This window comes from Pelobates fuscus, chromosome 3 (assembly GCF_036172605.1).
Source record: "Pelobates fuscus isolate aPelFus1 chromosome 3, aPelFus1.pri, whole genome shotgun sequence".
In the NCBI taxonomy this organism is placed as follows: Eukaryota; Metazoa; Chordata; class Amphibia; order Anura; family Pelobatidae; genus Pelobates; species Pelobates fuscus.
Window position 1 is genome coordinate 171,247,635 of NC_086319.1, and position 24,314 is coordinate 171,271,948.

Genomic DNA, 24,314 nt, shown 5'->3' on the forward strand with positions numbered 1-24,314 from the left:
CACTATAGCTTTACATATTTGTATTCTTCATGCTTTTCCTTTTAAAGGGCAGTCTATGTAAAATAAAGAAAATAGTTTAGTTATTTGCTTTTTCCTCAACCAAGGTTTCCACCACAATAAGTACACTGTTGTGTGCTGACTCCATTAACTGATTTCCAAAGGTTTACTATAGAACTGTCACCTTAATTATTTTTTAAGGTAACCACTCATTTCAAACATTCTACAGCAATCTACCAATTTCCATCTAATTCACAGATGTTTAAACAGCATAGTGAGTATTAAAATTTGAACACATTGCATATTTTCTTTTTCCGATGACACTATCAAAATTTCTTTTATTTATTTGTTTTCCTCTTGATCATATTTTTATAACCCCTTAATCCCCAGGTTCCGTTATTCGCTGGAGGACTTTCCATCACTCCTCCATGGAGTGAAATCAAGGGCTCAGTCATATGAAACATGGGTTAATAGGGTGACCGAAGCACTGACTGCCTCTCTTAATCATAAAAAAGGTGACTGTTTTGCATGAATCTATATTTCAGACATGGAAGCATAATATGTGACTATAGCATGGATTTCTGACACAAAGTTCTAATTTATCCCTGCAAGACTTACGTTTTTGATTGTCACCAACAGATATCATAGAGTTGAAAGTTATGCTTGAGGATGCTGAAGATCGTAAATTTCCTGAGAATGAGTTGTACCGCCGGCTTCGTGATGCTGTGAAAGAAGCTGAAACCTGTGCTTCAGTCGCTCAACTCCTCCTCACCAAAAAACAGAAACACAGGTAATCAATAATTTGGCAATATGCAAAATCCTTTATTCACAAATACATTACAATGAACATGTTTTGCATGAACCACATTATCTGCAACCTCTATACCCAAAATATCACAAGTCCTTCAATGTCTGTGCCTCGTTGACATGTCTTGGGCATTGCCATGTCTGTTCTGTAATTAACTTGACCATGTACTTCCAGATGTGGTACATAGTGGTGGGGATGCTGAACCCCAAACTGGGTGGGGTTTTTCTGGCTACTTCAGGTTCGTCCCACCAATTTCTCTTAGAGATGTCCCTTTCATGTGCTCATAAGAAGTGGGGACTTTCTGGGTGTCTGAGCTGTCACTTTTCCCATGTAATTTTAATAAATTCATGTCTTAATGTTTGTAATGTCTTTTCAGTAAACTGGGCTCAGAATGTGGCAAGACACGCACCAAACTTACCATGGAGGAGCTAAAAGCCTTTGTGCAGCAGCTGTTTAGCTTACCCTGCATCATTACTCAAGCCAGGCAGGTGAAGGTGGGTGTCTTTCTTTTTCAATCATGTCGTTTTTTTCCTCCATATATAGATCTGAATACTTATCATGGTTAAAAATACATGTCCATTGATATAAAGAAGAATTCATTTAAATGTCATACATAAAATAATCCAGATTTTTATTTTTTATTTATTTCATGTTGATTGGTGCGTACTGTGCTGTCCTAACATTGTTAAAGCCCTCCTGTTGTAGGAAGGCATAACAAGCCTTAATGTCAGAAAGGGTGACATATGGTGTTAGATCATTTATTTGGTATTTTTTTTGTTTGTTTTTTTGTGCATGTTGAAGAAACCTGTGTGCAAAGCAATATTAAATAATAGATTGCTAGAATGAATCCGATGAACCCCTTAAGGACACCTCTTCAAAAGCTTGTCTTACCCTTAAGGACACAAGCCATTTTTGCATCTTTTGCTGTTTGTGTTAAAACAACACATATTATATACTGTTTTTAAAGGGCAAAAAGGGCTTTAATTTGATGTCGCATAGATAAATTCTCTGCATAATATGTCCAGCTTAAGAAAAAGTAATTCAAAATTAAATTATTTTATGTGTTTTGATTTATAAAGTACATAATATGTGTAGGATTTCAACTTATTTTGAAAGTTACAGTACACAAAATACAAGGAATAAAATAAAATTTCAATGTGAAACAATTTTAGAAGTTGGTATGCTTGTCTTGTAGGTTTAGTAGCCATCACAGAAACCAAAATTGCCACACAAAAGTAAATATATACTATACACTATACATAAATATATACTATATACAGTAGATATCACAGGCTATTTACCTAAGGTTATTTTGACATTTTTACCGTAGCCATTTCATCTCCAATCTCTGCTTAATATTGGAGTAAAATTGTGTTTTTTCTCTATTTTGTCAACTACACATATAACAAATTTTTGTAATGTGTATTTCGTAAAGCTGGCATGTGCTATTCCTGCACAGAACCCCATATTGTGTTCAGCTACATCTGCTGAGTATAACGATACCCCTATTGTATACCTTTGGCACTATTCTGTGAAGCTACAGTGCCATATAAGAGACAAGTCTATTTCAGTTTCTGTAGTTAGAATTTTCATAGATGGATTTGATGGACCTATGTCTCATTTTGGGGTATTATAGCAGTGTGACTGTTCAAATAACCCCTCAAAGGGCTTTCATTTGATAAAGCAGACACCCCAGGGTATCTTATATGGTGTATATTGTGCCTTAACTTGTCACAGTATTTCACCAATTTATGCCAATGTTGTGGTGAGGAAAAAAAAATAAAATGATTTTTTACATACATGTTGCATTGTGCTATTTCTTACTCAGCACAAATGTGCCACTGTCATAAGATTCCCCAAATTATTCTCAGTTACATCTTCTGAGTAAAACAATATGCCCAATTTATGACCTAGATACTATTTTGTGAAGTTACAGTGCTGTAAAAGAGACGTGACAAGTTCAGGTTTTTAAGTGTGAATTTTCATGGAGGGTTTTGATGCTTCCGTGTCCCACTTTGGAGCACTTTAACATGCTACATATTCCCACTACACCATAAAGGCATACCATTTCAAGAAGACATTCCAGGGTATTTCGAAAGGCTTATTTTGAACCTTTTTCCACTAGCTTGTACCATGTGTAGTGGTAATAAGCATTTTTTTCTGCCTTTTTAAAACACACAAAGTGAGTTTGCACAGTATATTTTGCAAACCTTATGTGTGCCACGGCTGTATAATACTTCATATGTTGCTCAGCAATACCTCCGTATGTATCTTTGCCACATATATGTAGTTGTTGAAGGGGCACATTTAAGACACAGCCATTCCAGTTGTTTTCAAACTTTTTTTCAAAATTTTTACGCTGTGTCCATGTCCCATTTTGGAGTATTTTAGCAGGCTATATATTCCAACTACACCATAAAGGCATACCATTTCTTAAAGAAGACATCCCAGGGTATTTCAAAGGGCATATTTTGAACCTTTCCGCTAGCTTGTACCATGTGTAGTGGTAATAAGCATTTTGTTCTGCCTGTTTGACACACAAAGTGAGTTTGCACAGTATATTTTGCAAATCTTAATTGTGCTACGGCTGTATAATATTTCATATGCTGCTCAGCTATGTTGACTGAGTACAGCAATACCCCCATATGTACCTTTGCCAGGTATATGTGGATGGTGAAGATGCATATTTGAGACGCAGTCATTCATTTTTTTTTTTCTAACTTTGATGTTTTACGCTGTGTCCACGTTCCATTTTGGAGTTGTTTAGTTGGTTTGTTATTCAAACTACTCCACAAACACTATTTTTAAAAGGATACACCCTGGGGTATTTCAAAAGGCATATTTTTAACCCAAGCGTGGGATAATTTTTCTGCTAGTTTGTACCAGGTGAAGTGGTAATGACCATTTTTTAATGTATTTGTTTTTTTACTTTTACTTTTTAAAACTTCTTTTTATACTTTTTTTACTTATTAAATTTTTTTTACACTTTTAAAATGTTTTTATAAACTTTTTTTTACCGTTAACCCCTAACTAGCAGTAAGCAGCACTAAAAGTAAATTCCCCAATTTACCATAACTCCCACCTGCCCCAGCTAGCAAAATATATAATTTAAACAATATTTTAATTAAATAAATTGAACCCCTGAAGGTAAAAAAATAAATAGTTAACCCCCAGGGGTTAAAAAATCAGATCACAGTATAATAAAAGTGGCAGTGATCAACTGGCAGGGAAGGGGTTAATTTTTATTAGGACTGGGTAAAGGGGTAAAGGGGGGTGAGATAGATATATATTTTTTTAAACGTTATTAAAACATTTTTTCTAAACTTTTTTTTTACGTTAACCCCTAGCTAGTCTAACACCAAATTCCTCAGTTCCCCACTAACTTCCACCCACCCCAGCTAGCAAAATGTTTAAATATTTAAAAATATCTTCTATATGTTGCCGACCCAGAAAAATCTCTCCCCACATGTTATAACAGAAATAGAACAATACAGTAAAGTATCTAATTATAAATTGAACCTCTCTAAATCTACCGCAATGTATAAAAATATATCTTCAGATAAGATAATCAAACTACAAAATAAATATAATTTTGCTCAACCAGAAGAATTTATCTACTTGGGGATAAGAATAAATAAAAAAATTAGAAAGAATTATGGAATCTAATTTTATACATCTTTTGAAAAACACAAAGATTTAAAGGAATGGCGCCAGGTAGAGATATCGTGGTGGGGCAGAGTTAATACTCTGAGATATTATGTGCTCCCTAAGTGGATCTATTTATTCAGGATGTTACCATTATCTATTCCTATATCTTGGATAAAAATTATTACATCTTCTTTTGCCAATTTTGTGTGGAGGGGAAAAAAAACTAGAATCAAATTAAAAACTATGAGCTGTAATATAGACAAAGGGGGACTAGGTTTCCCAGATATGGAAAGATTTTATGAAGCCGGAATAATTTACCATATTGCAATGTTACAAAGGGAGATATACCTAAAAGAGGCTTGGGGGAGGATAGAAATAGACTTATGCCAATCCAAAAACTTATTTAACATTATATGGAATAACAAAATATACGACTACTCATTATCATTTATGCTGAATCAAATTATTCCTATATGGGGAAAAAATAAAGAAGAAAGTAGATATTAAAAATAAGATTTTGGGTTTTAGAAATTATAGAGAGTCTTGAAATAGATATAACTAATATCTCATTAAAGGTATGGAGAGATGTAAATATCAGGAAGGTCGAAGACCTAATGCTGAATGGTGAGTTAAAGACTTTCGAGTTATTGACAAGGACATTTCTCCTCCCAAATAGAGAGGTTTTCTCTTATTTGAGAGTTAGGAATTATTTGAAACATTAAATTTTTATAAACAGCGGAGAATCATTTAATGTCTTAAAAGTGATATTCTCTAAAAAAGATAAAAAAAAACCTTTTTGCTAAATGTACAAAATTATGCGATACAATAAAAATAGAGAACCGCCCAACGGCAATAAAAAGCTGGGAAAAAACCCTGAAATGCTCTATAGAATTAGAAGAATGGTTCGATGCTATATCAAAAACAAATAAATATGTACATTGTGTCTCTCTGTTGGAAACTCACTTTAAAGTGATTAATAATTGGTATCTGGTGCCTTCAAAAACATCGAAAATGTTTAATAATAATAATGATTTTTGCTGGAGATGCGGAAAAGAGAAAGGAGATTATCTCCACATTTGGTGGAGCTGTAAAAGAGTAACTCCCTTATGGTTTATGACGAATTCACTATTATACAGTCTAAATGGAGTAGGAATAAAAGTCACTCCAGACATGATGTTACTACATATAAGGTGGCCCGCTCTTAGTAGAATGAACCAAATTTTGACAACACACTGCCTAATAGCAGCAAAGATCATTATTGCTAGGAACTGGAAAAAGATGCAAGTATTTTCAAAGATACAGCTTATTCAGCAATTAAAATACCAGATTCAAATGGAAATAGGGATGAACAAAATTAAAAACCAATATAAAGAACTTGATAAGTGGGAAGATTGGCTCAAAAATTTGGAGAAAATAGAGACCGAACTGATCCGGTAGTAAGATAGAAAAAAGAAAGGAAAAGGGATAAATACATAGAAGGAAGGGCACAAGAAAGATGAAAGAGATGAGAAGGAAAAGAAAGAAATAAACAAAATAAAATAGTAGATATCTCCTCAAAAAGAAAATGGAAAAGAAGAGGGAAAAAAAAAAGGTAGCAGTAAGGTATGGTGTGAATGGGAGTATGAATGTGGTAAGGATGTTTTTTCTTTTGTTTTTGGCAGTTTTTCCCTCTTCTTTCTTTTTCTTTTCTTCTTGGTCTTCTCTCCTTTCCTCCTTTCTCTAGGTTAGAATTTCCTCTAATGAATAACAATAGGCAATAGGAGAGGAAGGAGAGAGAGAGGGAGAGGGAGGATGAGAGAGAGGGGGAAAAAAAATTCAATGTGGGCCATATAGCTAATTGTTGTTTTAGATAGAGACGAGCCAGCAAACGTTCATGATGACTAAGAAACCTGGCCATATATGACGATATATCTGAATTCATAAAGAGGCGGGTATAGTCTGAAACAAAAGAAGAAAAAAATATATATATATTTAAATTAATTAATAAAATAAATTTAACCCCCTGAGGGTTAAAATAATAAAAGTTAACCCTGAGGGGGTAAAATAAAAATAAAAAAATCAGATCACCGTAAAATACCCTGATCTGTATTTTGATCACTGTAGTCAGTGATCAAATGGCAGTGAAGAGGTTAATTTTAAGAAAGCAGGGAAACAGGTGGGATTTAACTGTAACTTTATTTTTATTTTTTTGCATGGAGAATATCAGCACTGCTCCGTCTTCCTGCACTTCACACTGACCACGGAAGACAGGGAGGCGGATCAGAAGTTCCTGCAGCACATGTGCTTGCTCTGATGGGCTGTCAGCGCGATTGCAGCTACAGGGACAGTGTGATCGGGTACTCCCGGTCTGCCTCGGTATTCGAGGCAGAACGGAAAAGCGTTTAACCCTGCGATCTCTGCAATCTGGGGTTAACTTTAGTAAATTACGGAAATTTAACACAATGGCATGCTTGATGGAAAATTTCAGTCTTTGGTCGGGAAGGCGATAATGTAAATAGTTTATACAGCTCATTAGTAAGAAAGCTTTGTTGTTCTACTGTCAATATTAATCTTTTAGCAGTTTGATGCTGGAAACAAAATGAGCAATTACTGCATCCCTTTACCAATTTTCCATTTAATACACGTTTGAATAAATAACTGGCATGCATTTTATTATTGTTGTTTTGGTGACAAACTTGTTATCCTATGTATAGAATCTGCTGGATGATGTGGAGGAATTTCATGAACGTTCCCAGGAAGCTATGAATGATGAAATCCCTGACTCCAGCAAATTGCAGGCCTTAATTGACTTGGGCACCAGTCTGTATGTTGAGCTCCCTGAGCTACCTCGGTTAAAACAGGAGTTGCTGCAGGCACGGTGGCTGGACGAGGTGCGTCAAACGCTGTCAGATCCTCACAGGGTCACGTTGGATGTGATGAAAAAGCTGATTGACTCTGGTGTGGGTTTGGCCCCACACCATGCAGTGGAAAAGGCTATGGCAGAACTTCAGGAACTACTCACTGTGTCTGAGCGTTGGGAAGAAAAGGCAAAAACATATCTGCAAGCCAGGTAAGATACAGGTAGCACGGTAGCTACTTAACCTTTAGAACATCTAAAACAGGACTCTGCAAATTCCATGCGACAGGTCGCCATGATGATTAGAAATTTTGTCCTGGCGCTTGGTATTTGTCAGCCCTTCCTGCAGTTCCTCTCTGCTTCAACACTTGCTGTTTAGTGATGCTGGGAACCAGGATATGACATCACTCCGGTCCTGGCATCACTACAGAGAGGGCGCAGGGGAGCACAGAGGAACTGCAGGAAGATTAGGTAGCAGCCACACTGGACCTCAGGGAAATGATCCACTCCAGCTCTTCCAAAGGTAGGGAGGCTAGGTGGACTTAAATGTGTATGAGAGACAGACTCGTACAACATACATACCATTTATAGCCTATAATTACTTTCTGCATAACTTTATGCCACATTTTATACTTGTTGATTAATACCCGTGAATGTTTTTTTTCCTATTTATGTTCTATAATATTTTAAAATTGAATCTGACTCTGAAACATGATTACCGTATTTATTCGAGTATAACGCGCACACGTGTATAACGCGCACCCCTAATTTTCCATTAAAAATCGGTATAAAATTTTATACCGATTTTTAATCTAAAATTAGGGTGCTTGTTATACTCGAATAAATATTCGAGTGGGTGCTCGATAATACCGACCGCCGGGCTCATTACAAGCCCGGCGGTCCTGGGGGGGTGGGCAGCAAGCATTTACTCACCTCCGTGCAGCTCCTCCAGCTTCCCAGTGTACATCTCGCGAGACCCGCGGCCAGCTCTGACGACGTCAGAGCTGGCCGCGGGTCTCGCGAGATGTACACTGGGAAGCTGGAGGAGCTGCACGGAGGTGAGTAAATGCTTGCTGCCCACCCCCCAGGACCGCCGGGCTTGTAATGAGCCCGGCGGTCCTGGAAGGTATATTTATTCGAGTATAACGCGCACCCTTAATTTTAAATTAAAAATCGGTTTAAAAAAATGCGCGTTATACTCGAATAAATACGGTAGGCTCCTGTACTAGTAAATGGGATGGAGTTAAAGAGTTACTTCAAACCAAATACTATTATACACAGTTCTGATTAGCGATCTGGAACTTTCGGGCATGCTAATGACATGGTTATGATGCTGCTGGTTGTGGAGTTACACCTAATGTAGCAGAGGGGTTAATTTCTGTTTGTGCTGCGTTTCATAGAGTAACGCTACACATACAGACTCTTGACACCGTGACCACTTCAAATCAATGAATCAATCAAAACAGTTAACAATGCAGCGATGGAGGTAATGCAAAATATTTGTCCTTTCATATAAAATGGGGTTTATTGCTATTTAATACCTTTGCAGCAGCTTCACAATAAAGGTGACGCTCCATATATATTATATGTAATGGTCACGCTCTGCAAGTTTGTGCAAATCTTGTTGTTGCATAGCAATCAATTGTTTATCTTTTTCAGGCCGCAGCACAGTATGTCCAGTCTTGAGAGCATCCTGTCTGAGGCTAAAAACATTCAAGCATACCTGCCTAATGTGCTTGCGTTGAAGGAGGCATTACAAAGAGCTAAAGACTGGACATCAAAAGTAGAAGCCATTCAGGTAAAGATGGGTTGGTTCATGCAACGTTGCCCCACTTCCCTCTCCAATACATTAACAAAGGAAATGGTTAATCTAAGAATTAACAAAAAAAAATAAAAAATTTATATATATAATGAAAATGTGAAAGGTATCTGCCTGCATTTTAGATTTTAAAAATGAGGCTTCTGTACAGCCAATGGGAGATAATCTTAATTCTTTCACTCGATTCCTGCTAATCCTTGTCTTTATATTTCTCCTCAGAGTGGCAACCATTATGCGTATCTAGAGCAGCTAGAGAGCTTACTTGGAAAAGGGCGTCCCATTCCTGTACGTCTGGACGCGCTTTCACAGTTGGAGTCTCAGGTAGCTGCTGCACGAGCATGGAGAGATCGCACGGCCAGGACTTTTCTCAAGAAAAACTCCAGTTACTCTTTATTACAGGTAACAGCACTTCAACAAATGTCATCTTTGTGTTGAATTCCAAACAGGGAAATTTGTAATGCCTGTGTGATCCTCCATGATAATACAGAGGGGGGGATGGGTTATTGAACTATTTCATTTGGTTTGGACGCTACATATTATTTTGCAAAATAAATCTAGAAGAGTTTGCTCAAGTTGACAGACAGCTTGTATTAGAAAGAGGTGCTGCACAGTGTGTGTGCAAATATTTTGTCTTTAAAGGGATCCTATAGTGCCCTCAGCCGGCGGGGGAAACCTAATACGCATGGGGGAAATCTGACGCTGGAGGTCCGTGAGGATGATAAAGGTCCAGATAAAGGACCAAAAGTCCATTTAGATCCTGAAAGCCCTCTAAAAAACCTCATCACTTGACTTTGCCTTTAATTTATTAATTTAGGTATTGAGTCCACGGACCGATATTGGTGTGTATGGAAGTAGTCGAAGCAAACGAAGGAAGGTGAAGGAGCTAATCGAGGAAAAGGATTTGGATTTGGATTCCATGAGTGAATTAGAAGAGCAACTAGATGAGCCAAGGAACACTGCTTCTGTGGTAAGAGGTTTCTTCCATCTGGGGTGCAAGATTAGACTTTTTTTTCCCCCTCAACCTAGACAGTTATGTAACTATAATATGTATTTTGCCAGCTTGGGAAATGGTGTTTGCATCGAGTGGAATAGTGACTGAGGCAAAGTATGTTGCTCATCTGTCAAATATGATCAGTCGTAAGACATTGTGCCAGTCTATGATATGCTTTCAGTGGTTAATGGATTTTAGAATTAGGGAAATTTATGAATGAAGCATTCCATTTTCAATGTCTGGGATACTGTATATGCAAAAAGAAACCAGTGAAAAATGACTAGTGCCCTAGGCACTTTAATATGGTATGCATTAACTGACTGTACTTTGTGTTTTTTCTCTGCAGGTTGCAATATTTAAAGACCTTGAACAAAAAGAAATTGATTCCATGCGCTCAATACGCGCTGCCAACCTTGCAAAGATGACTATGGTAGATCGTATTGAGGAGGTGCGGTTCTGTGTGTGTCGAAAAGCAGCCAGCGGCTTCATGCTTCAGTGCGAACTGTGCAAAGACTGGTTTCACAGTACATGTGTTCCACTACCCAAAACCAGCTCCCAGAAAAAAGGCTCAAGTTGGCAATCTAAGGATGTAAAGTTCCTTTGCACTCAATGCATGCGTTCACGTCGACCACGCTTAGAAACCATCCTCTCATTGCTAGTATCCCTACAGAAACTGCCTGTGCGGCTTCCAGAGGGTGAGGCACTTCAGTGCTTAACAGAACGTGCCATGAGTTGGCAGGACAGAGCGAGGCAGTCACTGGCCACAGATGAGTTGTCTTGTGCTCTTGCTAAGCTGTCCATGCTTAGCCAGCGTATGGTGGAGCAGGCTGCACGAGAAAAGACTGAGAAGATTATCAGTGCAGAACTGCAGAAGGCAGCAGCCAATCCTGATCTGCAGGTGCGATTGTGTACTAAACATTTATGCTAATGTTACTTTGACCATGACCTAGTGGATGTGAATGAGTGCAATAGAGAATAATGTCGAAAGTAGATGAATCATATTTCCCGATCATCAGGCGAGAATGTGTAGAATAGGGGTGCCCAAAACATAGATCTCCAAATGTTGTAGAACTACAACTCCCATACTTTGCGTGCCGTTAGAATGCATTTAGACTGACAAAACATCATGGAAGCTCTAGTTTGAAAATATCTGGGGATCTACCTTTTGGGCACTTCTGGTCTAAAAGTTAAACCCTGTTCTAAAAGCACAGATCTTAGATATTCATAGATGTCCCTTGTAATGCTAATTCTGGTCTTCCTTCAATCCTTTGGCTTGTTTAATTTAAATTAAGATTAGCAATCTTATGCCTTGATATTAGGGGTCCTTTTGTTTTCAGGTCATGAAATCTACACATGCACTGCCTTGGGAAACCAGATACAATTATTCAAGGTGCCCTTTGCTTAGGCCTAAGTAAAAATAATATAATGATACGTAAGTAACATGATACAGTTCTCTCCTGACCTAGTGTCAGTACAAACGCCTGTGTTGTTTGTAGCGATCACTGCTTGAGGCACAACAAAACATTTTGATGATTCCCTTTATCTACAGGAGTTTATTATTTTTTAAGTATTGTCCTGCATCTGAGGCATTGATGGCCAAATGCTCCTCAAGGACTGATTTATTATTTCTTTTTATAAAAGCACATTTTGTTTTTCTTGTGTTTTCAATTAAACCATAAGTTTGTAGTTGCTGAATCAAGAACTTCTTGTCATCTGTCTAATAGGGGGGGGGGGGGGGGGCACTTGCCTATCTTCAGCTGTCTCTTACAATTCTTGCAATGTGTATAAGTAAGAGTATCTCGTAACCCCTACTTGCAACTCTCTTAAAAATACAGTAATCATTAGAACTAACTGCACTTTATTGCACTCGGAACTAGCAGTTCTGCAACACCAGCTCTTTGATATTTTCCACCACAGTTTCTTTGCCTTTTTACATTTTTAGAAGAACACTGATCAGTGGAAATGTGCTTCTCTACTCCACATTTATAGTTTTGATCTCTCAAATTAGTGATCATTGCAGTGTCCTCCTCATTATGTCTCAGTGTCCCATAACTCCTATGTAAACTTGACTTTGTTGAGTTTCTAGAACTCCTCACTATGCCACATTGCATGCTGCAAACCTAGACTAAAGCGCTTTGAAGAGCCCTGTTTGCTATACCAAGAGCCTGATGTTATTTATTGTTCTGCTACTTTAATATACAGTTGTTTGCAACTAAATAGTGTAAAATCTAATTTATAATGACCAGATTTATCCCATGTTTTTGTGAGCATAACATTATATAAAGCAACAATTTAATACAGTACATTTCAGATGGGACCATGACATTTACTTGCCATCTTATCCACTTCCTTCACTCTGCAAGGTTATAATAATGCTGTTGATAATCCCCCACCCCCCCCACCCCCTTATTTATTTTTTTACTTGTCAACATGTATAAGGTTATTTGATTTGCTTTTCTTGTAAGTTAAATTAAATCCTATACAAACTGTGTGATGCTATATTACATAGAGAAGTACTTAGTGGTATGGTGTAATGCCAGTTAAAGAAATTGGTGGGGATCCTGTTGTATTAGTGGAATGATTTCATGGTGATATAGTAGAAATATTTTGTAGTACAATTTAAAGGGCCCAGAGCAGGGGCGGGCAAGATGTAGATATCCAGATGTGGATGTATAACTTCAGCTTATATCATGCTGAAGTTTTGCAACAGTAGCAAATTGAATAGTGAATTGTTTTGTATGTGAAACCCATCAACTTACAAGAACATTGCTGTCTTGTGTTATGATAATTAAAGGAACACTATAGGGTCAGGAACATAAACCTGTATATAGAGTCAGTGCATCTCTATGCAGAAGGTTCATATTCTCCATGCAGAGGGCAGGGACACTGAATGGCAGTGCTGCACACTGTGCAGCACTTGCCCAGGAAGCACCTCTAGTAGCCATCTGAGGAGTGGCCAGTGGAGTTATCCCTAGACTGTAATGCAAACAATGCATTTTCTCTAAAAAGACTGTGCTTACTGCAAAAAGCATGAAAGGAATGACTCTACTCGCCAGAACAAATAGAATAAGCTGTAGTTGTTCGGGTGACCATAGTATCCCTACCTCTGTGGGAAATCAGGGTTTCATATGCAGAAGCAATGATTTCCTGCCAAGTTTAACTGACTTCAGAAGCTCTGCTTTAACTTGTACTCTTGGAAAAGTACAGGGGCACTTGTTCCTATTAAATACATTTTTCAACAAGTAAGTTATTTTTTTTTTTTGTGTATGCGGAGTGTTTTTTTAAAAGAAAAATATGTCACATTTCTATTCCGAATTTTGTGTTCCTTTAAACCGTTTATTCAATATTTGCACTTGTACATTATGTCATGATTTATGAAAGCATACCAGCTCTTGATTACCTGCAAGGTTTTGGTCAGAGAAACTATGCTTCCAACACCTCCTCGATTTTATTATTATATATATATATATATATATATATATATATATATATATATATATATATATATATATATATATATATATATATATATATATATATATATATATATTATTTTTTTTTTTTTTTAAATGATTAAAAGCTGTTAAACATTTCAAATGTTTTTTTTTTTTTTTTAAAGAATATATATATATATATATATATATATATAAAATTTAAAGAAATGATCCAAAAATATTTAGTCTATCCTGATGTTAGGGTGTGCTATGCTGTCCTCCAAAAACAACCCATACCGATCGGACCTTCCCTGCAGCAGCATTCTTAACCACCTCACTATATCCGATCGGGGGGGCACTACTGGACAACCGAGGCAATCCCGCCGATCCAAGACATGAGGATTGGCCGGATTGCAAGATTGTCTGCAGGGGGAAATCTATATATCATTCCAGGTGTTGAGGGACTTGCTTGTCAAACCAGGCAGAAAGAAGTTCAGAGAGTTTCATTTGCAATCCCTATATATAACAGCGCTCACATTAGAACACCCCTATGGGGTTTCATGTATGCATCAGTTAGACGACCAAAAGTTGCCGAACAACCCCGAAGTCCCTCTAGTGGCTGTCCCATAAAGGTAATTGATAAAAAAAAAAAAAAAAGCAATTATTACCTTTTTAGAGTTAATGGACCTGGGACTATGCACACTGACCACTTAAATGAGCTGAAGGGGTCTGGGTGCCCATAAGGGTAAATTGGGGCCCAAGTTAGGGAACATACATTTTGTCTTCATAATGATCATATGTTCTGACTCCAATTTTTGTTTTGCAGGGTCACCTTCCCATTTTCCAACAAAGCTCTTTTAGCCGAGGCCTGTCCAGTTTGGCTCCCTCTCCCCAGACACCTTTGGATTATGACGACGAGGAGACGGATTCAGATGAGGATATCAGAGAGACATACGGCTATGATATAAAGGTGACCAACAACTAGACTGCATTGGCTGATGTAATACTTTAATCTTAGTTCTTGTAGTGTCTTGCGCCCTTGGGTTGCTCTATGGGCAGTTGGGAATAAAAGCAGAACGATCGTCGTTTAGGGACTTTGCATAATTTACAAAGACCCCTGACGTGACATCGCCGCTTTGGGACCAGAGGCCAGGTAAAGGGGAGATATACTTACCTGAATCTGCCCCTAGTGAACCCTGCCATGTTCCTCTGGCAGCTCCTCTTCAATGCCAGGAGCCAATATCGCGAATGCGCGTGAATACAGCATTGAGATCTATGGAGGATCCATGAGATCCTGAAATCCTCCATAGACCGAGCTAATTCCCTGCAGTTGTCACTAAGGGAATGGACACTTCTAGACAGCAGTAGCTCTGCCCAGTGTCTAGAAGTGTCAGGCATAGGAAATCTGCAGAGACAAAGTAGTCATTACATACTTACCGTCAGAAAGCATAGATAAAATAATGCAGACTGAACCTTTAGTGAAGGAAAGGAATTAAGTATCTTACTTTTTTAAACTACAGTTTGTTCATGCATCAGTACTAGATTTCCTTAAGGCAATTGATAGAATATTATGTTTTATGTTTCCAGGACACTGGTAGTGTAAAGTCTTCAAGCAGCCTGGAACCAAACTTATTTTGTGATGAAGAGATCCCCATCAAGTCAGAAGAAGTTGTGAGCCACATGTGGGCTACTCCATCATTCTGTGCAGAACATGCATATTCTTCTGCCTCCAAAAGCTGTGTGCAAGGTGAGACTTGTATCATGTATGGATTCACAATTGAATTATACAGCAGTGTATGTTTCAATTGGGAATCCATATGTGAACCTGCTTGTTTTTTTTTTTTTCTGTTCTGCTTCTTTCTTGATAGACGTGTTGGTGATTCATTAAAACACAAATTGCGGGGGGCGGCGTGGCTAGCTGAGCATCTAAGCAGATGTGTGTATAGGGAGCTCCTGGAATATCAACTAAAAAACACATCAAAAGGCCACGAAAAGCCTGCAGACTAACGCCACAACCGGGCTCCTGGCAACCCTGAACCCCCCAAAAGAGAGATGGGGCGCAAACATAGAAAATTGCTGGCTTCTGAGGCTTCCAAAATGCCAGACATTAGGTGGTCGTTCGATAGGCCGCAACAGCCGGCACAGCCTAAGATGGCCTAGCAGGCCTTGAGGCTCCAGTGAGTCAGCGATGTCCCCGGACGAAGAGGCACCAGAATCAACACAAGCCCCTAGTGGGATATACAGGAGAGATGACTCTGATTCAGATACATCACCCTCTACCAAAGGGGATATCAAAAGGCTCCTGCTCTAGCTCAGAGGAGTCTGGAAGAAGGACCTGGATGAGGTCCGTGTAGAACTAGGCGGCATAAAGGCCCACATTGGAGCAGTAGAGACCCGAGAAGAGGAACATAATAACACCCGCGCAGAGACCTGAGCTAATGTAGAGGACCTCTCTCAGCAGCTCCAGCGACTCACCCGCATCGTCACGGCCATGGAGGCTAGACACCGCAAGAAAAATATACGCATCCGTGGGGTGCCCGAAACAGTGGGGCCTGAAGCGGTGCTGGAGTTCGCTAACAAACTGGCCACAGTGATGGAGATGAGGGGAGAGGGAGGGCTGCCGCCTATGGCGATGGCATTCCGGATCCGAAAGGCCGTGACGGCCCCAGTGGACGCTCCCAGGGACATAATCGCCGTCACTCAGAGCACAGCGGTGAAAACCGATCCTGACCTGCTAACGGAATACACCCCACATCGAGGTGGATAGCTGCCAAGTCAGAATCTTAGATGACTTACTGTTTGCGGTCCTGTTGGAGAGACGCAAATTCATGCTGACCACCAAACTGCTCAGAGACCACGGAATCAGGTACCGGTGGGGAGCGTCAGGTACCCTGGTGGTGTCACACGGGGAAGTGGTGAATTTGCTCTCCGTCACAGATGGCCCCACGGACTTTCTGAGGCGACTTCAGTTACCGCAGCTGCAGCAGCCCGCTCCACTAGGAGCGAACCAAGCTCACCCCACGGAGAAACTCGCAACCGAGAGGGGAGAAAAGAGACAACCGGGTGACCCGAATACAAAAGAGACGAAAAAGAGACTGAAGGAGAGGAGGAAGTGAAGAAGGGGAGGGGTTGGGAGGCACATGTACCACACTATAGAACAGGAGACACCTAACGAATAGTGGGACAGGGACGACACCCACGGCTGAGGAGAAAGAAAAGAGGGGACCTCATGGGGACACATAAGGGGGATAACCCTTATGTTACACAGTAACCTATTAGCCTAACCACAGGGGACCCACCTGCTCAGTCGCAATTGACTATTGTATGCCACTAAAGTATAGCAATGCTTGTTTCTTATGTTTGTATTATACCTTTATATGTTTGCTTTATATCTTTTTGAACTGGAAATTGTATACGATCACCACAACCCGTGGAAATCTTCCAAAACTATTTTTTTTTTTTTTTTAATTCATTTTTTCTGTGCGCAAGATAATACAGAGGTTCACAATGCCACAACAGCATAAGCAAACAGTGATAACAATGTAGAGCATATAACGTGGCACATTTCTTAAGTATAGTAATAAACAAGCTCAATTACAGGCTTAACAATGTTTTACTGCATTGTAGTGTAGTATGTAAGTAGCTTGGCGGTGCGTTGCTAAATACTACTGCAGTGAATGGGGTGCTGGGACTTACTAGTCTGTGTGGGAGCTAAGACTAGTGATTTGAAGCAACGTAACAACAGACAAGGAGTTTAGTATTTACGTGTAATTAGTGAGTGAGTGAATAACTAGCTGAGCTGGTAGGTTAACACAGTATACCCCCACGACTTTGTTCCTTTAATCTTATTTGCAGTATAGAGATTACCCCTGCTTGCGGGTGAGTGAAGGCTGTCCATGTGTTAAGCATTGCAGCCCTGTAGTCCGTACATAGTGGTGTGTGAGGACATATATATATGAAATGCGTTCAATAAGTAGATTAACTTAGCTTGATACATTTAGTGTCTCGTACTTGGACTGCTTTGGCAAACTAAAATAACGAGGAAACCTTAACTAAATAAAAAGTTAACTTGGCCAACTTGTGAGCAGCTGTGACAGCGGTGATGTTCTCTGTGGCATGGGGGTACTCAAGGCAGCAGACTGCGGTTACAAGTCCCCTAGAGTCCTGCAATGTCTGCATTTCAGCCTATACCTTGTGCAGTCTTCATACCTCCTTCCCCTGGGCCTGCAAGGCTAGGCCTGCTCGCACGGCAGTTCACAGGTGAAAAATAAAGATTTTATATAAAAAAAACAAAACAAAAAAAACCCCACAAATTGCTGTATCTTTGCCATCTGAACTGTTGCTTGCCTCCTGATATAGGAGTAAAACAATCTTTGTGGAAAGAGCATTTGATAATTTTAACTTTTTTATTTCTTTTTTTAGCTTCAGCAACGCCCCGAAAGCAACCTCGAAAGACTCCACTGGTGCCTCGAAGCCTAGAGCCTCCTGTTCTCGAGTTATCACCAGGCGCTAAGTGCCAGCTTGAAGAACTGATGATGCTAGGGGACCTGCTGGAAGTAACACTGGATGAGACTCAGCATATCTGGAGGATTCTTCAGGCAACTCACCCACCATCAGAGGAGAGGTTTCTTCATGTAATGGAGGTATGAGTTTATGCTTTCACAAAGTAAACAAAGAAAATTATCACCATCTGGCATGGGAATAATAACTTTTAATTTAGCATTGCAAAGAGATTGTTACATAAGTTTATTTTTAGTAGGAAGGATACATTAAGATTTATTTTCTCGGGAATAGGCTTTTCTTGGTGTGAAGATTATGTTAATGGTAAATTTGAGCCTTGCACGTTACCAATCAGAGTTCTCATAGATAAATTTGAGCATTGGTTATTTGTTGGCTTAATAGGTCCCCCTTCCCTATTGATACTTAGGGCCCCGACCCACCGCTCATGCGTGTTTCGGGGTGAGGCAGTATGCTCCCCCTCTTTTGTTATTTAGGGCCCCAACCCGCTGATCATGGGTGGGGGCCAGGAGGGACCCTAGGTCCCCGTTCCATTGAATAGCCTCCACTTTTAGGCTTGGGTGGGGCCTGGGGGAGGACACTATGTCCTCCCCTGTTAATTATTTTAGAAGATGCCCTACCATGGGGTCCCCCTTTATTCGATTCATGGAGTGGGGGGGCTTTTAACATTTTTTTTTTTTTTTTTACAGTGAGCAGTCAGTCATATTGACCCTCATAGAATGACAGGGGGGTATAGGGAGAGTTAGGACGTGGCGTGGAGCACTGCATCCTATAGCTTCTATTTTCACATATTTCAAGGAGGGAGCCGCGAGCCGCTAGCTCCCTCCTTGTAATAAACCAAACGGACGAACAAAGAGGCCTTCGTTCATTTGTTTGAAATTTCTATTCATTTATTCATCTTTCTGACGAATGAATAGGTGTAATTCCTGTCTGAATGCTCAAGTGTTTAACTGGGCATGCGCAGGAATTTCACAGCGCGATCTAGTTTGGGCAGTTGACATGTCCCACAGTAAGATGGCGGCACCCAGGACCTTGGTCCGGTCACAAAATAAAGTAAAAAAAATTAAATAAAAAGTAACATGGGGGACCTAGGGGTATTTGGGAGAAACTAGGGGGGCAATTGGATGTAGTGTAGTCGGGAGGGGGGTTAAATAAAAAACGAATGCGACCATGACAGTGTCACTTTAAATGGTTGGTCACTGTAGATTATACAAGTCTGCTTCAAAGTATGTGTTTATTGCAGTACAATGCATAATACTTATGCCTATGTACAAACTGGAATCTTTAGAAATATAAATGGAAGGGTGTAATTACTTGTATAAAACCTGCATGATATCCCACCACAATGCCATCTAGAACTGCAAGAGCTGTACAGAACAGAGACTCTTCCTCCCATTTGACTAATCCTAATATTACCTCTGCACAAGAGATATTGGTTGCACCGTCTTTTCCTGGTAATATTATGTCTGTCATTCTGGCTAAAAACCAAATCACTATAAATCTGCTCCTTATCTTTGATAGTACTCATCATTTTTTTTTCCCCCACAGGATGACAGTTTGGATGAGAAGCCTCTAAGACTGAAGAGTCGGGAGTCATCTGAGAAAAAACGCAAAAGGAAATTGGAGAGAGCAGAACAGCTATTGGCTGAGGGTAAACAGAGATCGAAGGACCTGAAAAAGTTAGACAAGACCAAAAAGAAGAAGTTAAAGCTGGGGCATGACAAAGCCAAGGAACTCAGCAAATTGGCCAAGAGGCTGGCCAAACAAGAAGAGCGCAAAAGGAAAAAAGAGAAAGCCGCAGCTGCAAAGGCTGAGCTAAACAAAGAGATTATAGAAAAGAAAAGAGAGAAGAAAGTACTGGACATTCCATCGAAATATGACTGGTCAGGGGCTGAAGATTCTGATGATGAGAATGCAGTGTGTGCTGCACAAAATTGCCAGCGTCCCTGTAAAGACAAGGTAAATGGGTGGGAGATAACATGCTTGTCTACAACTGTCTAAGGTAGCTTTCAAGATCTGTCTTTTTTTTTTTTTATTTATTTCTTTTATGATACAATTACATCCTTTGTCGGAAGGCACTGTATGTAATATAGGTGGCCTCTTTGAATTGGATTTGGATTGTTTTATATGTTACCTGCATTTGAAACTTAAAATAGTATTGTTTATATCTCTACCCTTAAAATAATGAACTTATAGTAGCAGTTACTGCCATGCTTTTCTCATAACTTGATAAATACATATTTAAAGACGGGGTAATTTGCATGAGTGCTTGTCCTTAAGACAAACGTTAAAGAATTAATTGTGACACACTTGAGTAAAAGCTTTCCCTTCCTGTAACAAGCCACCTATGGTGCTTTGGTCTTGTGGGGAGAAAATCTGCATTTTATAGGATTTTCAACATTGTGGAATAATCCTCTTTTGTTGAGCTGAATAAGACTGATTCACATGTTAAGCATCAGAGATTTATTATCAAAGCACATGTGGACCTGTCTAGCTATTTTTGTGAATTCTCTAGACTGCAGTAACATTAACACCTTCATCTCCTTCACTTAGGAACATGTTGGCAAATCTGAATAACTCGAAGTAAATACATATAATGTATTGTTTTTTATGTTGGGTACTCATTTAGTTAATATACAAACTGATTAAACTGTTCATGCATCAAAACTTATGTTGTTGGCAAGGCGGCTCGACTAAGGCACCTTCCATGAAAATGAGTAAACATGTCATACCCTTTAATTTTATATTTACTCCAACACATATCCTGGTTATTCACCAAAGTGAGCTTTCAGAGAGAATTAGAAATTATTTAAATTTATAGGGAACTTTTATTCCCAAAAATAACGGTTTTACGGAACAATAAGTTCCCTCTTGTTTCTGTGATCTGTCACACTCCCTTTGGTGTTTTTAAATGCTTATCTAAATAAAGATTACTTACCTTGTTTCCAGCACTGGGATACCAATACTGCACCAGCTGGCTTCGGCTCAGTTTTCTTCATCATGCTTTCTGACTCTCTTGCGTTCTTGTCTAATCCAGTGTTCTCATAGAAAAGCATGAAGCATTGTAAATAAATTATACACACAATTATGCACAGGAAAAGGCCATGCGTCTCTAATCAAATGCTCATTGCAATGTTGATTTTAATTTTTGATCTTTTTTTATTTTTCCTCCTCACAGGTTGACTGGGTGCAATGTGATGGTGGCTGTGACGAGTGGTTTCACCAGGTTTGTGTTGGTGTATCCTCCGAAATGGCTGAGAATGAAGACTACATTTGCACGAACTGTAACAGGAAAAAAATACAGGGTCCATGCCCTCCTTGTCCTCCTTGCCCACCCACCTTGACTTTCTCCTCTGGCTTCACCTTGCCTCCTATTGATGTAAAGCAAGAAGTCAGCTAGCACTACAGGTTCCCAAAATACAGACTGGATGTTTCATTATTTCCACCCTCTAAGCTACCATCCTATGCCTACTTCTCTACAACGAGATGTATTTGTTTTAGATAACCCCCTCAGCACTGTGCAGTTCCTTGTGGATTGGAGGTGGCCACTATGGAGCGTATGAGTCTCTTTCACTAATCTGCAGATTACTATAGTGCAGAATAGTGAAGCGCTCTAAGAGTTGGGATATATTTGAGGTGATCACTTTACATTCTAAAATTCCATTTTCATTAGTGGAGAATCTGAACATCAGTCTCCACTAAATCTGCCCCTCCTGGTGCATAGACCCTGTTTCCTAACCTAATTATTGCAGAGTTTTGTTGTCTCGATCCTCTGAGCTCCCATTAGTCATCACCTGTATGATTTGAGCCCACAACCCAGAATGCTGCAACAACTACAGAAACTCTCATTGACGAGGAGCGTTCAACTGCTCACTCAGGTTTAGTTGAAGTTTAATTTTTTGGGGTACTGACTTCAAGACCAAACCTCCACCCATTGAGCCGCTCCATATCTGAGAAGGAATTACATAAAACACCTACAAAGAAAGACTTTGTGTGCACTCCATAGCATACAGGAAAGGGTTACGTCTTCCTGGCATGTAATCGTTTTGTTGCATCTGGACAAAGTGTGTCTTGTTTCATCGTGGGACAGATACAGGAATATCAGCCTCTGGTCTTGGCAGAAGTGGAGTTATAGTTAGCGAGCACTGGCAAAGATGTTATAAAAAAAACCACTGCATTAGCAGTGGTGGCACTTAGGCCATTGAAGAAGTGTGGTTTGGAAAGAATGCAGTGTTCAGGGTTGGGGTAGATATGGGGGGGGGGGGGGGAGGTTAGTCTGTGTGGGTGGTGTGTTACTTGGGTTCAGGAAATCCTAGGAAGAAAGGAATATAAAACCAGAAGAAAAAAAAAATCCTTTTTTTTTTTTTTTTTAGTTTCTTCTTCCTGTGACTACTGACTGTTGTATAAATAGATTATTCTCCCATTCTTTTCACTGTTTGTAAATGGTTACAGGGCTTTCTAATGCCAATGATGGGTCCCGTTTTCATTCTTGTATTTACTTATAAAAGCCTGGCACTTCAGTCATGTTAATCTGAAACTCAAGGATCCAAATGAATGAAACGGTATCTGGCAACAGCCACCCATAAAGTCCCCCCCCCCCCCCCCCCCCCCAACAATGAATACGAGTAGTTCATCAGAAATAGAAGTATACAATGTTCATTTTTTATAAAGCTGTTTTGGGTTAAATATTCCATGTAAAAAAAAAAAAGGTTTCTTTGATTCTTTTATCACCTGATTGAAGATGTCCTGGTATAATTGGCACCCTCTTCTCCATTGTGAATGTTATTTATTGATGGGGAAGTAAGACTGATGCTATTATGTGGGTTGGGGCAAAATCATTCTAATGAAGATCTTTCCTTTTTGGTACTGAAAGAGAGGATATGTAAAAAATAAATAAATGAAAAAGAGGGGGAGGTTGGAGCAGGAGACAAAAGAAGCGGTGAAGCAAGACATTAACATACAAGGTTTACAGTAAATATTATTTATCATTTGTTTCCAAAAACTGGAGGAAGAGGAAAAAAAAATGTTTTTTCCATTGCCATTATACTCGCTGGAGCATATTTTCGAAAACCTCTGGTCTCAAATGTTGATAGAAAAGTGTTTTGTAAGATTTTCTTTAAAGCAAAGAATTATTTAAAGGTTTTTAAGAACAGAGGGGCATTTTAATTGACTACTCTAATTTCTGTATTATAAATTGTGATGCCACTCTTAATAACCATAAAAGGAATCTGACTGCTGTGTGAGATTACTCAGGAGAGGGCAAATATGGTGGTTTGAATGAAATTATTCATACATATTCAGTGACATGTGCATCTTAATACAGAGTACAACACTGTAAGTGATCTTTTTCACTAAACAGTGTTATGCTGGCAACTGAGCTTTTAGCACAAATTTTTAAACCAACTTTTAGCCTAAGGTAGTAGAATTTGAAAAGGAAAAAAAAATAAAGTTGGAAGATTTTTTTAACTTTTCTGTTTTGGCCAAGGTTTTGCAGGTCCATTGTTAATGCTCCATGTTTAGTAAATGGCTTCAAATTAATTTGTTCCTTAAGTGTTTATTTTAGTTTTTTTTTATTCACAGTTGAAAACGGCAATAAATCAAAGTGTAGGATTCAGCCTTGACATGAATTATCTCTATCTGGCTTGTGCTTATTTATAGGTATATATTAAACTTTCCAACAAATCATGTGGTTACACTTAACAGATTGTTAAAACAGCCTTTATGCAGTTTTTTTTTTTTTTTTTTTTTAAACTGGTCGATTTTTAATATTTTTGGGAATATGTCTTAAAGGCATGAGCGTCCGCAGGAATTTTTCCAAGGGGGGGAGGAGTGGGGTGCATAATTGTAATGACATCCATGCTTGGTCCTTTTTTGACAGTGTCATGAAAGGGAATGGGCATAGTCATTATCACATAAAGCCAGGGTGAATAGCATTTTCACAACTATGGTGTCAGGAATACATGTATGTATTCATGACACTATAGTGTTCCTTTAAGCAAATGAAAGGAACATTTTTGGTCACCCTAACAACTTCATCTAAGTGAAAATGTTATGATGCCAGGAAGCTCCTGGGTGCTCTCTTTCCTTTAAGGGGTTAAACCGCTCTCAAATGGTTTAACACCAAAGGCTTCCTCCAGCTTCAGGTCGCTCAGTGGTATTCGGCTTCTGAAACTGAGTGTCAGGAAGTACAGATTTACGTCAGGCATGGGTGCTGCAGATTGGCTAGAGTGGTCAGTTGACGCTCTAGCCAATCGCTAGTTCCC

The 24,314-nt window shown here is 39.2% G+C and overlaps 1 protein-coding gene across 2 annotated transcripts in view; it reads left to right on the forward strand.

Annotated features, from left to right (window-relative positions):
• The window catches only part of KDM5A (lysine demethylase 5A), a 61,662-nt gene extending 37,895 nt beyond the window's left edge, over nt 1-23,767 (forward strand). For both annotated transcript variants that reach the window (XM_063447701.1, XM_063447702.1), the window contains 13 exons: nt 388-512; nt 637-787; nt 1,182-1,299; nt 7,147-7,502; nt 8,949-9,087; nt 9,328-9,507; nt 9,923-10,075; nt 10,446-10,997; nt 14,360-14,503; nt 15,121-15,280; nt 17,956-18,176; nt 19,600-20,010; nt 21,230-23,767. In XM_063447701.1, the coding sequence (XP_063303771.1) occupies nt 388-512; nt 637-787; nt 1,182-1,299; nt 7,147-7,502; nt 8,949-9,087; nt 9,328-9,507; nt 9,923-10,075; nt 10,446-10,997; nt 14,360-14,503; nt 15,121-15,280; nt 17,956-18,176; nt 19,600-20,010; nt 21,230-21,451 (2,932 nt within the window). In that variant the 3' untranslated portion in view covers nt 21,452-23,767. The remainder of the gene's footprint in view (nt 1-387; nt 513-636; nt 788-1,181; nt 1,300-7,146; nt 7,503-8,948; nt 9,088-9,327; nt 9,508-9,922; nt 10,076-10,445; nt 10,998-14,359; nt 14,504-15,120; nt 15,281-17,955; nt 18,177-19,599; nt 20,011-21,229) is intronic.
• The last annotated feature ends 547 nt before the right edge of the window (nt 23,768-24,314 follow it).